This window comes from Bufo gargarizans, chromosome 1 (genome assembly GCF_014858855.1).
Source record: "Bufo gargarizans isolate SCDJY-AF-19 chromosome 1, ASM1485885v1, whole genome shotgun sequence".
NCBI classification, from domain to species: Eukaryota; Metazoa; Chordata; class Amphibia; order Anura; family Bufonidae; genus Bufo; species Bufo gargarizans.
The window spans coordinates 249,393,731-249,406,682 of record NC_058080.1 but is presented as its reverse complement, the minus strand read 5'-3'; the positions used below and the strand labels follow the sequence as shown (position 1 = coordinate 249,406,682).

Genomic DNA, 12,952 nt, shown 5'->3' with positions numbered 1-12,952 from the left:
GGCAGGGTTGAGGCGGAAAATTGAAGGTTTTCCGTTTGCTTGTAGTTCCCGTTTTGTCCTACCTGCCAGGGTGGCGCTAGAGAGCAAGAACATTTTTTGTGAGATTTTTGTGGATAGTGGAGCAGCGGTCAATCTCATTGATAATCACTTTGCGATAACTCATGGTTTCCAGGTGTGCGCTTTGAGAAAGGATATCCCTGTTTTTGCAATCGATTCCGCTCCACTTTCTCAGAAATCATTAAAGGGCATAGTTCACAATATCCGTTTGATTGTGAGTGATGCTCATGTTGAGGATGTGTCATGTTTCGTCCTTAGCGGTTTACCTACCCCTCTGGTGTTGGGGCTGCCCTGGCTCACTAAGCATAACCCCACCATTGATTGGCAAGCGAGGCAAATAAATGGTTGGAGTGACTTTTGCAGAGAGAATTGCCTCATGACATCTGTTTCTGAGGTTGCTACTAAGACTGTACCATCTTTTCTCTCTGAATTTTCGGATGTCTTCTCTGAGAGTGGAGTTCAGGATTTGCCCCCACACAGGGAGTACGATTGCCCTATTAATCTCATCCCAGACGCCAAGCTGCCTAAATCTCGTTTATACTATCTCTCCCAACCTGAAAGAGTCGCTATGCGTGCTTATATCTGAGAGTCTGAGAAAAGGACACATACGACCCTCGAAGTCACCTGTTGCCGCTAGTTTTTTCTTTGTTAAGAAAAAAGATGGTTCTTTAAGACCTTGTCTGGATTTCAGGGAGCTGAACAATATCACAATTCGTGACCCTTATCCGCTTCCTCTGATCCCGGACCTGTTTAACCAGGTTGTTGGGGCTAAAGTCTTTTCCAAATTAGATCTAAGAGGGGCATACAACCTGGTCAGGGTCAGAGAAGGGGACGAATGGAAGACGGCCTTCAATACCCCTGAGGGCCATTTTGAAAACTTGGTTATGCCTTTTGGTTTGATGAATGCTCCAGCCGTTTTTCAGCATTTCGTGAACAGCATTTTTTATCATTTGATGGGAAAATTTGTATTGGTGTATTTGGATGACATTTTGATTTTTTCTCCCGATTTCAAAACTCATAAGGAACATTTACGTCAGGTCTTGCTCATCCTGCGGGAGAATAAATTATATGCGAAACTGGAAAAATGTGTGTTTGCGGTTCCAGAAATTCAATTTCTGGGGTTTCTTCTCTCCGCTTCTGGTTTTCGCATGGACCCCGAGAAGGTCCGCGCTGTGCTTGAGTGGGAGCTTCCTGAGAATCAGAAGGCGCTGATGCGTTTTTTGGGCTTTGCCAATTATTACAGGAAGTTCATTTTGAATTATTCTTCTATTGTTAAACCACTCACTGATATGACCAGAAAGGGGGTAGATTTTTCTTCTTGGTCAGTAGAGGCGCGTAAGGCTTTTTATGATATCAAGGAGAGTTTTGCTTCCGCTCCCATCTTGGTACAACCTGATATTTCTCTACCCTTCATAGTTGAGGTTGATGCTTCTGAGGTGGGTGTGGGGGCGGTCTTGTCTCAGGGTTCCTCTCCTGCCAATTGGCGACCGTGTGCCTTTTTCTCAAGAAAACTCTCCTCCGCAGAGAGAAATTACGATGTGGGAGATAGGGAATTGTTGGCCATCAAGTTGGCTTTTGAGGAATGGCGCCATAGGCTAGAGGGAGCCAGACACCCTATTACCGTATTTACTGACCATAAAAATCTGGCCTACTTGGAGTCAGCCAAGCGTCTGAACCCGAGACAGGCCAGATGGTTGTTGTTCTTTTCTAGGTTTAATTTTGTTGTCACGTTCCGCCCTGGAGTTAAGAATGTGAAGGCAGATGCCCTGTCACGTTGTTTTTCGGGAGGTGGGAATTTTGAAGACCCGGGTCCCATTTTGGCTGAAGGTGTGGTGGTCTCTGCTCTTTTTCCTGAATTGGAGGCAGAGGTGCAGGCAGCCCAGTCAGAGGCTCCTGATCTTTGTCCTCCTGGGAGGTTGTTTGTGCCTCTCGCTTTAAGACACAAGATTTTTAAAGAACACCACGATACGGTCCTTGCTGGGCACCCGGGGGTAAGAGCCACAGTGGATCTCATCGCTCGGAGATTCTGGTGGCTGGCGCTTCGTAAGTCGGTTGAGGGTTTTGTGGCAGCCTGCGAGACTTGCGCTCGTGCCAAAGTCCCTCATTCACGGCCATCAGGTCCTCTCCTTCCCTTACCCATTCCTTCCCGTCCTTGGACACATCTGTCCATGGACTTCATAACGGACCTGCCTCGTTCCTCGGGGAAGACTGTGATTCTGGTGGTGGTGGACCGTTTTAGCAAAATGGTGCATTTCATCCCTTTTCCTGGTTTGCCCAATGCTAAGACGCTGGCGCAGGCATTTGTTGAACACATTGTCAAATTGCACGGTATTCCTTCAGACATAGTCTCTGATAGGGGCGTGGATATGCATACCTCCACCATTCGGATCTATGCATAGGCTAAGCAGCCAGGGAAAGTGCCAGGTCTTCTACAGGGGTCTCCCTTTTGTTCCTTAGCTGTTGGATCCAGCGAGTCATTTATGCATGTTGTTTTGCCTTGTTACCTGTACACATTCCGTGACAAGCACCTGGATGTTCCACAGCAGTACTGGCCAAATATTCTGTGGACAGATGAAACCAAAGTGGAGTTGTTTGGAAGAAACAAACAACACTATGTGTGGAGAAAAAGAGGCACAGCACACCAACCTCAAAACCTCATCCCAGCTGGGAAGTATGGTGGTGGGGGCATCATGGTTTGGGGCTGCTTTGCTGCGTCAGGGCCTGGACGGATTGCTGTCATCAAAGGAAAAATGAATTCCCAAGTTTATCAAGACATTTTGCAGGAGAAGTTAAGGCCATCTGTCCACCAGCTGAAGCTCGACAGAAGATGGGTGCTGCAACAGGACAACGACCCAAAGCATAGAAGTAAATCAACAACAGAATGGCTTAAACAGAAGAAAATCCGCCTTCTGGAGTGGCCCAGTCAGAGTCCTGACCTCAACCCGATGGAGATGCTGTGGCAGGACCTCAAGAAAGCGATTCACACCAGACACCCCAAGAATGTTGCTGAACTGAAACCGTTCTGTAAAGAGGAATGGTCAAGAATTACTCCTGACCGTTGTGCCCGTCTGATCTGCAACTACAGGGAACGTTTGGGGGAAGTTATTGCTGCCAAAGGAGGTTCAACCAGTTATTAAATCCAAGGGTTCACATACTTTTTCCACCTGCACTGTGAATGGTTACATGGTGTGTTCAATAAAAACATGGTAACATTTAACTCTTTGTGTGTTATTAGGTTAAGCCGACTGGGATTGTCTATTGTTGTGACTTAGATGAAGATCAGATCACATTTTATGACCAATTTGTGCAGAAATCCCTATCATTCCAAAGGGTTCACATACTTTTTCTTGCAACTGTATATCGCTGACATATTCCATAGTGCTGTACAGACAGACATTCTCATCCCTTATATATCACTGACATAGTCCACAGCGCTGTACAGACATTCTCATCACTTATATATCACTGACATATTCCACATCACCGTGCAGACATTCTCATCACTTATATATCACTGACATATTCCACAGCGCTGTACAGACATTCTCATCACTTATATATCACTGACATATTCCACAGCACTGTACAGACATTCTCATCACTGATATATCACTGACATATTCCACAGCGCTGTACACACATTCTCATCACTTATATATCTCTGACATATTCCACAGCGCCTTACAAACATTCTCATCACTTATATATCACTGACATATTCCACAGCGCTGTACAGACATTCTCATCACTTATATATCACTGACATATTCCACAGCGCTGTACAGACATTCTCATCACTTATATATCACTGACATATTCCACAGCGCTGTATAGACATTCTCATCACTTATATATCACTGACATATTCCACAGCGCTGTACAGACATTCTCATCACTGATATATCACTGACATATTCCACAGCACTGTACAGACATTCTCATCACTGATATATCACTGACATAGTCCACAGCGCTGTACAGACATTCTCATCACTTATATATCACTGACATATTCCACAGCGCTGTACAGACAGACATTCTCATCCCTTATATATCACTGACATATTCCATAGCGCTGTACAGACATTCTCATCACTTATATATCACTGACATATTCCACAGCGCTGTACAGACATTCTCATCCCTTATATATCACTGACATATTCCACAGCGCTGTACAGACATTCTCATCACTTATATATCGCTGACATATTCCACAGCGCTGTACAGACATTCTCATCACTTATATATCACTGACATTTTCCACAGCGCTGTACAGACATTCTCATCACTTATATATCACTGACATTTTCCACAGCGCTGTACATACATTCTCATCCCTTATATATCACTGACATATTCCACAGCGCTGTACAGACATTCTCATCACTTATATATCGCTGACATATTCCACAGCGCTGTACATACATTCTCATCACTTATATATCACTGACATATTCCACAGCGCTGTACAGACATTCTCATCACTTATATAATCACTGACATAGTCCACAGCGCTGTACAGACATTCTCATCACTTATATATCACTGACATATTCCACAGCGCTGTACAGACATTCTCATCACACTGTTCCCAATGGGGCTCACAGTTGGAAACCGGGGGAACCCTCGCAAACACAGGGAGCATATACAATCTCCATGTAGCTGTTGTCCTTGGTCAGGTTTGAACCTAGGACACGGCTGCCCTTCTGCAATTTCCATTCATATGACTGAAACAGTGACGGAGATGTCTACATTAGATGTGCCCTGTGTGACTATCCCCTTACACGCTCTCTACTGCGGGTGCTCAGTTTTGTCCTCTATAACCCTGGGGGCCATCAGCCCTGGCGGATTCTCTAATATCTACATGGAGGATCTAAGTGTTGGTACCCCAGACCCCGTATCACAGGCCCCGGACTCTTGCAGCTCCTGGCCAAATTGGATGTTGGAGCCTCCACAGCAGCCCCCATCTCGTGGGGTTACCCGCCTGCCACTGCTTGTGACGTCGACATCTGATCACAAACAACCAAATATAAAGAGGCGACTATTTCTGCTGCGGCTTATCAGAGCTTCAGGGCCACCGTGCCGGGTGCAAAGCCCAAGTGCAGAGTGCAGAGCCCAGGGAAACGCTCTGCTGCCGGCGCTGCGATGCTCTGCATTTTCACTGTGCACCTAAATATGTAATGTGCGGGCCCCACTGATCAGTAAACATGGGGTGCACATATTGCGGGGTGACCCTGCGGTCATCAGAACGCCATATCTCCACCTCATTGGCCCTGGAACCTCACAATCCCCGTCTCACCCCGTTATATAACGGCCTTGGCAGCAGCAGTCCTCAAGGCCGCCGGGACCGCCGTCAACAGAATAAATAGCGGAGGGATCCAGAGCGGCACTCAAACAAATCCAGCCACAGGTAAGTGACACAACCCTGGGCTCCAGGGCCACCCGCAGCCAAAGCCGCCTCACCCTGGTCCCTCTCTTCTCTCCGGCAGGTGTATCCCGCCATGCTGCGTCTCATCGCTCTCCTCGCCGCCCTCTGCGCAGTCGCTCATGGTGAGTACAGGACGCACGGGCAGAAGATGCGTCACATTTAGCCAGGCTTCACTCTACGGTGATGGCATCTACCATACATAGTCTCCACAACTACTCCCATCATTGCCCTAACTCTTCTAACATTAAGGGGCTGTCTGGCCTGTGAGTTTTCTATCAAATAAGCTCAGAATGGTAGTCGTTGACAGCCACCCATCTGGACCAGCAGGGCCGAATCACCAGACTGGGAGTGGCGGGTGTCATCTTTGTAGTTTTACAACATTCTGAACCCATTACAAACAGATCTTACTGACAGGATATCCCTTTCCACATCACCACCGCCATCCGGCAGGTGCCTCATGATTAGAGCCTCAGGGGCCCCTAAGTTAATCAGTGCCTGTGAGCAACATACACCTGACTGACGGAGACGAGAAATGAAGTCATCTGATGCAGGAAGGACGAGCAGTGCCCGGTGCATCTGTCATGTGGTTCTAATGAACTAAGCTCTAAAAAAGATGACATCATCATAAGAACCTACCCACCTATCTGAGTGGATGGGAGTCTGACCACTGTGAGCTCCCCCTAGTGGTGGCTGTATAATCTGTATGTAGTGAGCTCCCCCTAGTGGTGGCTGTATAATCTGTATGTAGGGAGCTCCCTCTAGTGGTGGCTGTATAATCTCTATGTAGTGAGCTTCCCCTAGTGGTGGCTGTATAATCTGTATGTAGTGAGCTTCCCCTAGTGGTGACTGTATAATCTGTATGTAGGGAGCTCCCTCTAGTGGTGGCTGTATAATCTGTATGTAGTGAGCTCCCTCTAGTGGTGGCTGTATAATCTGTATGTAGTGAGCTCCCTCTAGTGGTGGCTGTATAATATGTATGTAGTGAGCTCCCCCTAGTGGTGGCTGTATAATCTGTATGTAGTGAGCTCCCTCTAGTGGTGGCTGTATAATCTGTATGTAGTGAGCTCCCTCTAGTGGTGGCTGTATAATCTGTATGTAGGGAGCTCCCTCTAGTGGTGACTGTATAATCTGTATGTAGGGAGCTTCCTCTAGTGGTGGCTGTATAATCTGTAGTGAGCTCCCTCTAGTGTGGCTGTATTAATCTGTATTAGTGAGCTCCCTCTAGTGGTGGCTGTATAATCTGTATGTAGTGAGCTCCCTCTAGTGGTGGCTGTATAATCTGTATGTAGTGAGCTCCCTCTAGTGGTGACTGTATAATCTGTATGTAGTGAGCTCCCTCTAGTGGTGGCTGTATAATCTGTATGTAGTGAGCTCCCCTCTAGTGGTGGCTGTATAATCTGTATGTAGTGAGCTCCCTCTAGTGGTGGCTGTATAATCTGTATGTAGTGAGCTCCCTCTAGTGTGGCTGTAAGAATCTGTATGTAGTTAGCTCCCTCTAGTGGTGGCTGTATAATCTGTATGTAGTGAGCTCCCTCTAGTGGTGCTGTATAATCTGTATGTAGTGAGCTTCCTCTAGTGGTGGCATGTATAATCTGTATGTAGTGAGCTCCCCTAGGGTGGCTGTATAATCATGTATGTAGTGAGCTCCTCTAGTGGTGGCTGTATAATCTGTATGTAGTGAGCTCCCCTAGTGTGCTGTATATCTGTATGTAGTGAGCTCCCTCTAGTGTGACTGTATAATCTGTATAGCTGTATGTAGTGAGCTCCCTCTAGTGGTGGCTGTATAATCTGTATGTAGTGAGCTCCCTTCTAGTGGTGACTGTATAATCTGTATGTAGTGAGCTCCCTCTAGTGGTGGCTGTATAATCTGTATGAGTGAGCTCCCTCTAGTGGTGACTGTATATCTGTATGTAGTGAGCTCCTCTAGTGGTGACTGTATAATCTGTATGTAGTGAGCTCCTTCTAGTGGTGGCTGTATAATCTGTATGTAGTGAGCTCCCTCTAGTGGGTGGACTGTAATGAATCTGTATGTAGTGAGCTCCCCCTAGTGGTGGCTGTATAATCTGTATGTAGTGAGCTCCTCTAGTGGTGGCTGTATAATCTGTATGTAGTGAGCTCCTCTAGTGGTGGCTGTATAATCTGTATGTAGTGAGCTCCCTCTAGTGTGGACTGTATACTCTGTATGTAGTGAGCTCCCTCTAGTGGTGGACTGTATATCTGTATGTAGTGAGCTCCTTCTAGTGGTGGCTGTATAATCTGTAGGTAGTGAGCTCCTCTGATCTATGTAGGAGCTCCCTCTAGTGGGGCTGTATAATCTGTATGTAGTGAGCTCCCTCTAGTGGTGGTTGTATAATCTGTATGTAGTGAGCTCCCTCTAGTGGTGGCTGTATAATCTGTATGTAGTGAGCTCCCTCTAGTGGTGGTTGTATAATCTGTATGTAGTGAGCTCCCTCTAGTGGTGGCTGTATAATCTGTATGTAGTGAGCTCCCTCTAGTGGTGACTGTATAATCTGTATGTAGTGAGCTCCCTCTAGTGGTGGCTGTATAATCTGCATGTAGTGAGCTCCCTCTAGTGGTGGCTGTATAATCTGTATGTAGTGAGCTCCCTCTAGTGGTGGCTGTATAATCTGTATGCAGTGAGCTCCCTCTAGTGGTGGTCTGTGTAACCTTGGATTGATAACTTAGCTGGATGTCATTGGTGATCTCCTCTTATCCTCAAGTATCCTGGGTTTTTCCATCTTAGACAATGGGGATATATTGCTAGGATATGTCCCCTTGTCCAATAGGTGCAGGTCCCACCTCTAGCACCAGCACCTATCTCGTAAATGCAGCCAACAAAGTGTTCCGGCCACCACAGAGCGTTGCTATTTTCAACATCCCCATAGAAATGAATGGGAGCACGTCGCACTTGTGTGGCCACTGCTTCCATTGACTTCTATGGGGCCAATGGGAATAGCTGAGCCAGTGCTTGACTATTTTCGTCAGCCCCATAGAAAAATAATGGAGGGTAGCCGTACATGAGCAATGCGCTTTCACGTTGCCGGCACGTTTACGAGTTAGGTGCGGGTCCCACCTCCTAGCGATATACCCTCATTGTCTGAGATACCCCTTTAAGAGCTGTCTTGATGCTTCCTCAGGAGGGCAGCGCCCCCAGTGGCTGTGGAGGGTGTAGCAGCTTCCTCTCCAGTGGATGCAGTGAGGTCAGGGACGCCGCACATCTGGCAGTGAATTTACACCTTCCTTATATGACGCTCCTCAGTGATGATGGTGATGGTATTAACCATGATCTTCTGTGCCAGGCTGCCCCACCATCCTCACCAAGTCTCAGTGGGGGGGTCGTGCCGCCACCTGCAGGACAGCCATGGCCACTCCAGTCACATACGTGGTCATCCACCACACTGAGGGCACCGCCTGTACCACCCAATCCGCCTGCATCACCCAAGCTAAGAACATCCAGAGCTACCACATGAACAGCAACGCCTGGTGCGACATCGGCTACAGGTGAGAGGGCGGCGGGTGCAGGGAGCGGCGTCACCCTCATCCCCATCAGCCGCTAATCTGACTCCTTGTTTTGTACCTCAGCTTCCTTGTTGGTGAAGACGGCAACGCATACGAGGGGCGTGGATGGACATCTGTGGGAGCGCACGCCCCCAACTACAACTCCAACTCCATTGGCATCAGCGTCTTCGGCTCCTTCATCAGTACGTCTGGGATCGCTCCTTACTGGATGCTCGCAGCGTCTCATAAGGATGAGGGGATGTAACGAGGGAGATGGGGGAAGGAATGAGGGGGGCTCGGGGGATGTAACGAGGGAGGTGGGGGAAGGAATGAGGGGGGCGGGGGAGGCATTAACGAGGGAGATGGGGGAAGGAATGAGGGAGGCGGGGGAGGCATTAACGAGGGAGGTGGGGGAAGGAATGAGGGGGGGCGGGGGAGGCATTAACGAGGGAGGTGGGGGAAGGAATGAGGGGGGGCGGGGGAGGCATTAACGAGGGAGGTGGGGGAAGGAATGAGGGGGGGCGGGGGAGGCATTAACGAGGGAGGTGGGGGAAGGAATGAGGGGGGGCGGGGGAGGCATTAACGAGGGAGATGGGGGAAGGAATGAGGGTGGGCGGGGAGGCATTAACGAGGGAGGTGGGGGAAGGAATGAGGGGGGGCGGGGGAGGCATTAACGAGGGAGGTGGGGGAAGGAATGAGGGGGGCGGGGTAGGCATTAACGAGGGAGGTGGGGGATGTAACGAGGGAGATGGGGGGTTATACAGAGGGAGGTTGAGGGTTGTAACGAGGGGAGATGGGGGGTTATACAGAGGGAGGTTGGGGTTGTAACGAGGGGAGATGGGGGGTTATACAGAGGGAGGTTGGGGTTGTAACGAGGGGAGATGGGGGGTTATACAGAGGGAGGTTGGGGGGTTGTAACGAGGGATATGGGGGGGTTATACAGAGGGAGGTTGGGGTTGTAACGAGGGGAGATGGGGGTTATACAGAGGGAGGTTGGGGTTGTAACGAGGGGAGATGGGGGGTTATACAGAGGGAGGTTGGGGGTTGTAACGAGGGATATGGGGGGGTTATACAGAGGGAGGTTGGGGTTGTAACGAGGGGAGATGGGGGGTTATACAGAGGGAGGTTGAGGGTTGTAATGAGGGGAGATGGGGGGTTATACAGAGGGAGGTTGGGGTTGTAACGAGGGGAGATAGGGGGGTTATACAGAGGGAGGTTGGGGTTGTAACGAGGGGAGATGGGGGGGGGTTATACAGAGGGAGGTTGGGGTTGTAACGAGGGGAGATGGGGGGGTTATACAGAGGGAGGTTGGGGTTGTAACGAGGGGAGATGGGGGGGGTTATACAGAGGGAGGTTGAGGGTTGTAACGAGGGGAGATGGGGGGTTATACAGAGGGAGGTTGGGGTTGTAACGAGGGGAGATGGGGGGTTATACAGAGGGAGGTTGGGGTTGTAACGAGGGGAGATGGGGGGTTATACAGAGGGAGGTTGGGGTTGTAACGAGGGGAGATGGGGGGTTATACAGAGGGAGGTTGGGGTTGTAACGAGGGAGATGGGTGGTTATACAGAGGGAGGTTGGGGGTTGTAACGAGGGATATGGGGGGTTATACAGAGGGAGGTTGGGGTTGTAACGAGGGGAGATGGGGGGGTTATACAGAGGGAGGTTGGGGTTGTAACGAGGGGAGATGGGGGGTTATACAGAGGGAGGTTGGGGTTGTAACGAGGGGAGATGGGGGGGTTATACAGAGGGAGGTTGGGGTTGTAACGAGGGGAGATGGGGGGGTTATACAGAGGGAGGTTGGGGGTTGTAACGAGGGGAGATGGGGGGTTATACAGAGGGAGGTTGGGGGTTGTAACGAGGGGAGATGGGGGGTTATACAGAGGGAGGTTGGGGTTGTAACGAGGGGAGATGGGGGGGTTATACAGAGGGAGGTTGGGGTTGTAACGAGGGAGATGGGGGGTTATACAGAGGGAGGTTGGGGTTGTAACGAGGGGAGATGGGGGGTTATACAGAGGGAGGTTGGGGTTGTAACGAGGGGAGATAGGGTGGGTTATACAGAGGGAGGTTGGGGTTGTAACGAGGGGAGATGGGGGGGGTTATACAGAGGGAGGTTGAGGGTTGTAACGAGGGGAGATGGGGGGTTATACAGAGGGAGGTTGGGGTTGTAACGAGGGGAGATGGGGGGTTATACAGAGGGAGGTTGGGGTTGTAACGAGGGGAGATGGGGGTTATACAGAGGGAGGTTGGGGTTGTAACGAGGGGAGATGGGGGGGTTATACAGAGGAGGTTGGGGTTGTAACGAGGGGAGATGGGGGGTTATACAGAGGGAGGTTGGGGGTTGTAACGAGGGGAGATGGGGGGGGTTATACAGAGGGAGGTTGAGGGTTGTAACGAGGGGAGATGGGGGGGGGTTATACAGAGGGAGGTTGGGGTTGTAACGAGGGGAGATGGGGGTTTACAGAGGGAGGTTGGGGTTGTAACGAGGGGAGATGGGGGGTTATACAGAGGGAGGTTGGGGTTGTAACGAGGGGAGATGGGGGGTTATACAGAGGGAGGTTGGGGGTTGTAACGAGGGGAGATGGGGGGGGTTATACAGAGGGAGGTTGAGGGTTGTAACGAGGGGAGATGGGGGGTTATACAGAGGGAGGTTGGGGTTGTAACGAGGGGAGATGGGGGGTTATACAGAGGGAGGTTGGGGTTGTAACGAGGGGAGATGGGGGGGTTATACAGAGGGAGGTTGGGGGTTGTAACGAGGGGAGATGGGGGGTTATACAGAGGGAGGTTGGGGTTGTAACGAGGGGAGATGGGGGGGTTATACAGAGGGAGGTTGGGGTTGTAACGAGGGGAGATGGGGGTTATACAGAGGGAGGTTGGGGTTGTAACGAGGGGAGATGGGGGGTTATACAGAGGGAGGTTGGGGTTGTAACGAGGGGAGATGGGGGTTATACAGAGGGAGGTTGGGGGTTGTAACGAGGGGAGATGGGGGGTTATACAGAGGGAGGTTGGGGTTGTAACGAGGGGAGATGGGGGGTTATACAGAGGGAGGTTGGGGGTTGTAACGAGGGATATGGGGGGTTGTAACGAGGAGGGACGACTCTGTGTCCTTGCAGATGGACTCTGAAGCTGCTGGTGTCAGTGGAGCAGCTCAGACCCCGGCCGCCCTCACGCCTTGTTGGCAATAGCACAGATCGGCGCCGGTCTGTAATACATTATTACATGATGTGTTCTTTTCTTAGGCCGTAACCCCAACACCGCAGCCATAAATGCAGTCAAGAGTCTCATCAGCTGCGGCGTCACCAAAGGATACATCAAGTCTGCCTACATCCTGAAGGGACATCGCAACGTCACCGCCACCGACTGCCCCGGAAACACCTTCTACAACACAGTCAAGACCTGGCCCCGCTTCCAGGCGTAATCCCCGGGGGTAACTCGCCCTGTTTCTAGGCATAATCCTGAGGGGTAACGCCCGCTTCTAGGCATAATCCCAAGGGGTAACGCCCGCTTCTAGGCATAATCCCGAGGGGTAACGCCCACTTCTAGGCATAATTCCGAGGGGTAACGCCCACTTCTAGGCATAATCCAGAGGGGTAACACCCGCTTCTAGGCATAATCCCGAGGGGTAACGCCCACTTCTAGGCATAATCCCGAGAGGTAACGCCCGCTTCTAGGCATAATCCTGAGGGGTAATGCCCGCTTCTAGGCATAATCCTGAGGGGTAACTCGCCCTGTTTTTTGGCATAATCCCAAGGGGTATCTCGCCCTGTTTCTAGGCATAATCCCGAGGGGTAACTCGCCCTGTTTCTAGGCATAATCCTGAGGGGTAACTCGCCCCGCTTCTAGGCATAATCCTGAGGGGTAACTCGCCCCGCTTCTAGACATAATCCTGAGGGGTAACTCGCCCGCTTCCAGCTGTAATCCCGCTGTGTAACTCGCCCCAGAGAGGATCCAGCATGTGACGGAAATAAA

The 12,952-nt window shown here is 50.3% G+C and overlaps 2 protein-coding genes across 2 annotated transcripts in view; one reads left to right on the top strand and one right to left on the bottom strand.

The window, feature by feature from the left end:
* Positions 1 to 9,200, bottom strand: part of LOC122924862 (peptidoglycan-recognition protein SC2-like) — a 31,715-nt gene extending 22,515 nt beyond the window's left edge. Inside the window, exon 1 of the mRNA XM_044276379.1 lies at positions 9,066 to 9,200. The gene's annotated coding sequence lies outside the window, so the exon portion shown is untranslated. The remainder of the gene's footprint in view (positions 1 to 9,065) is intronic.
* Positions 5,271 to 12,952, top strand: LOC122924860 (peptidoglycan-recognition protein SC2-like). Its single transcript, XM_044276365.1, has 6 exons — positions 5,271 to 5,470; positions 5,550 to 5,610; positions 8,788 to 8,989; positions 9,071 to 9,189; positions 12,223 to 12,419; positions 12,885 to 12,952. The coding sequence occupies exons 2-5, from the start codon at positions 5,562 to 5,564 to the stop codon at positions 12,399 to 12,401; spliced, it is 549 nt and encodes a 182-aa protein (XP_044132300.1). The 5' UTR covers positions 5,271 to 5,470; positions 5,550 to 5,561; the 3' UTR covers positions 12,402 to 12,419; positions 12,885 to 12,952.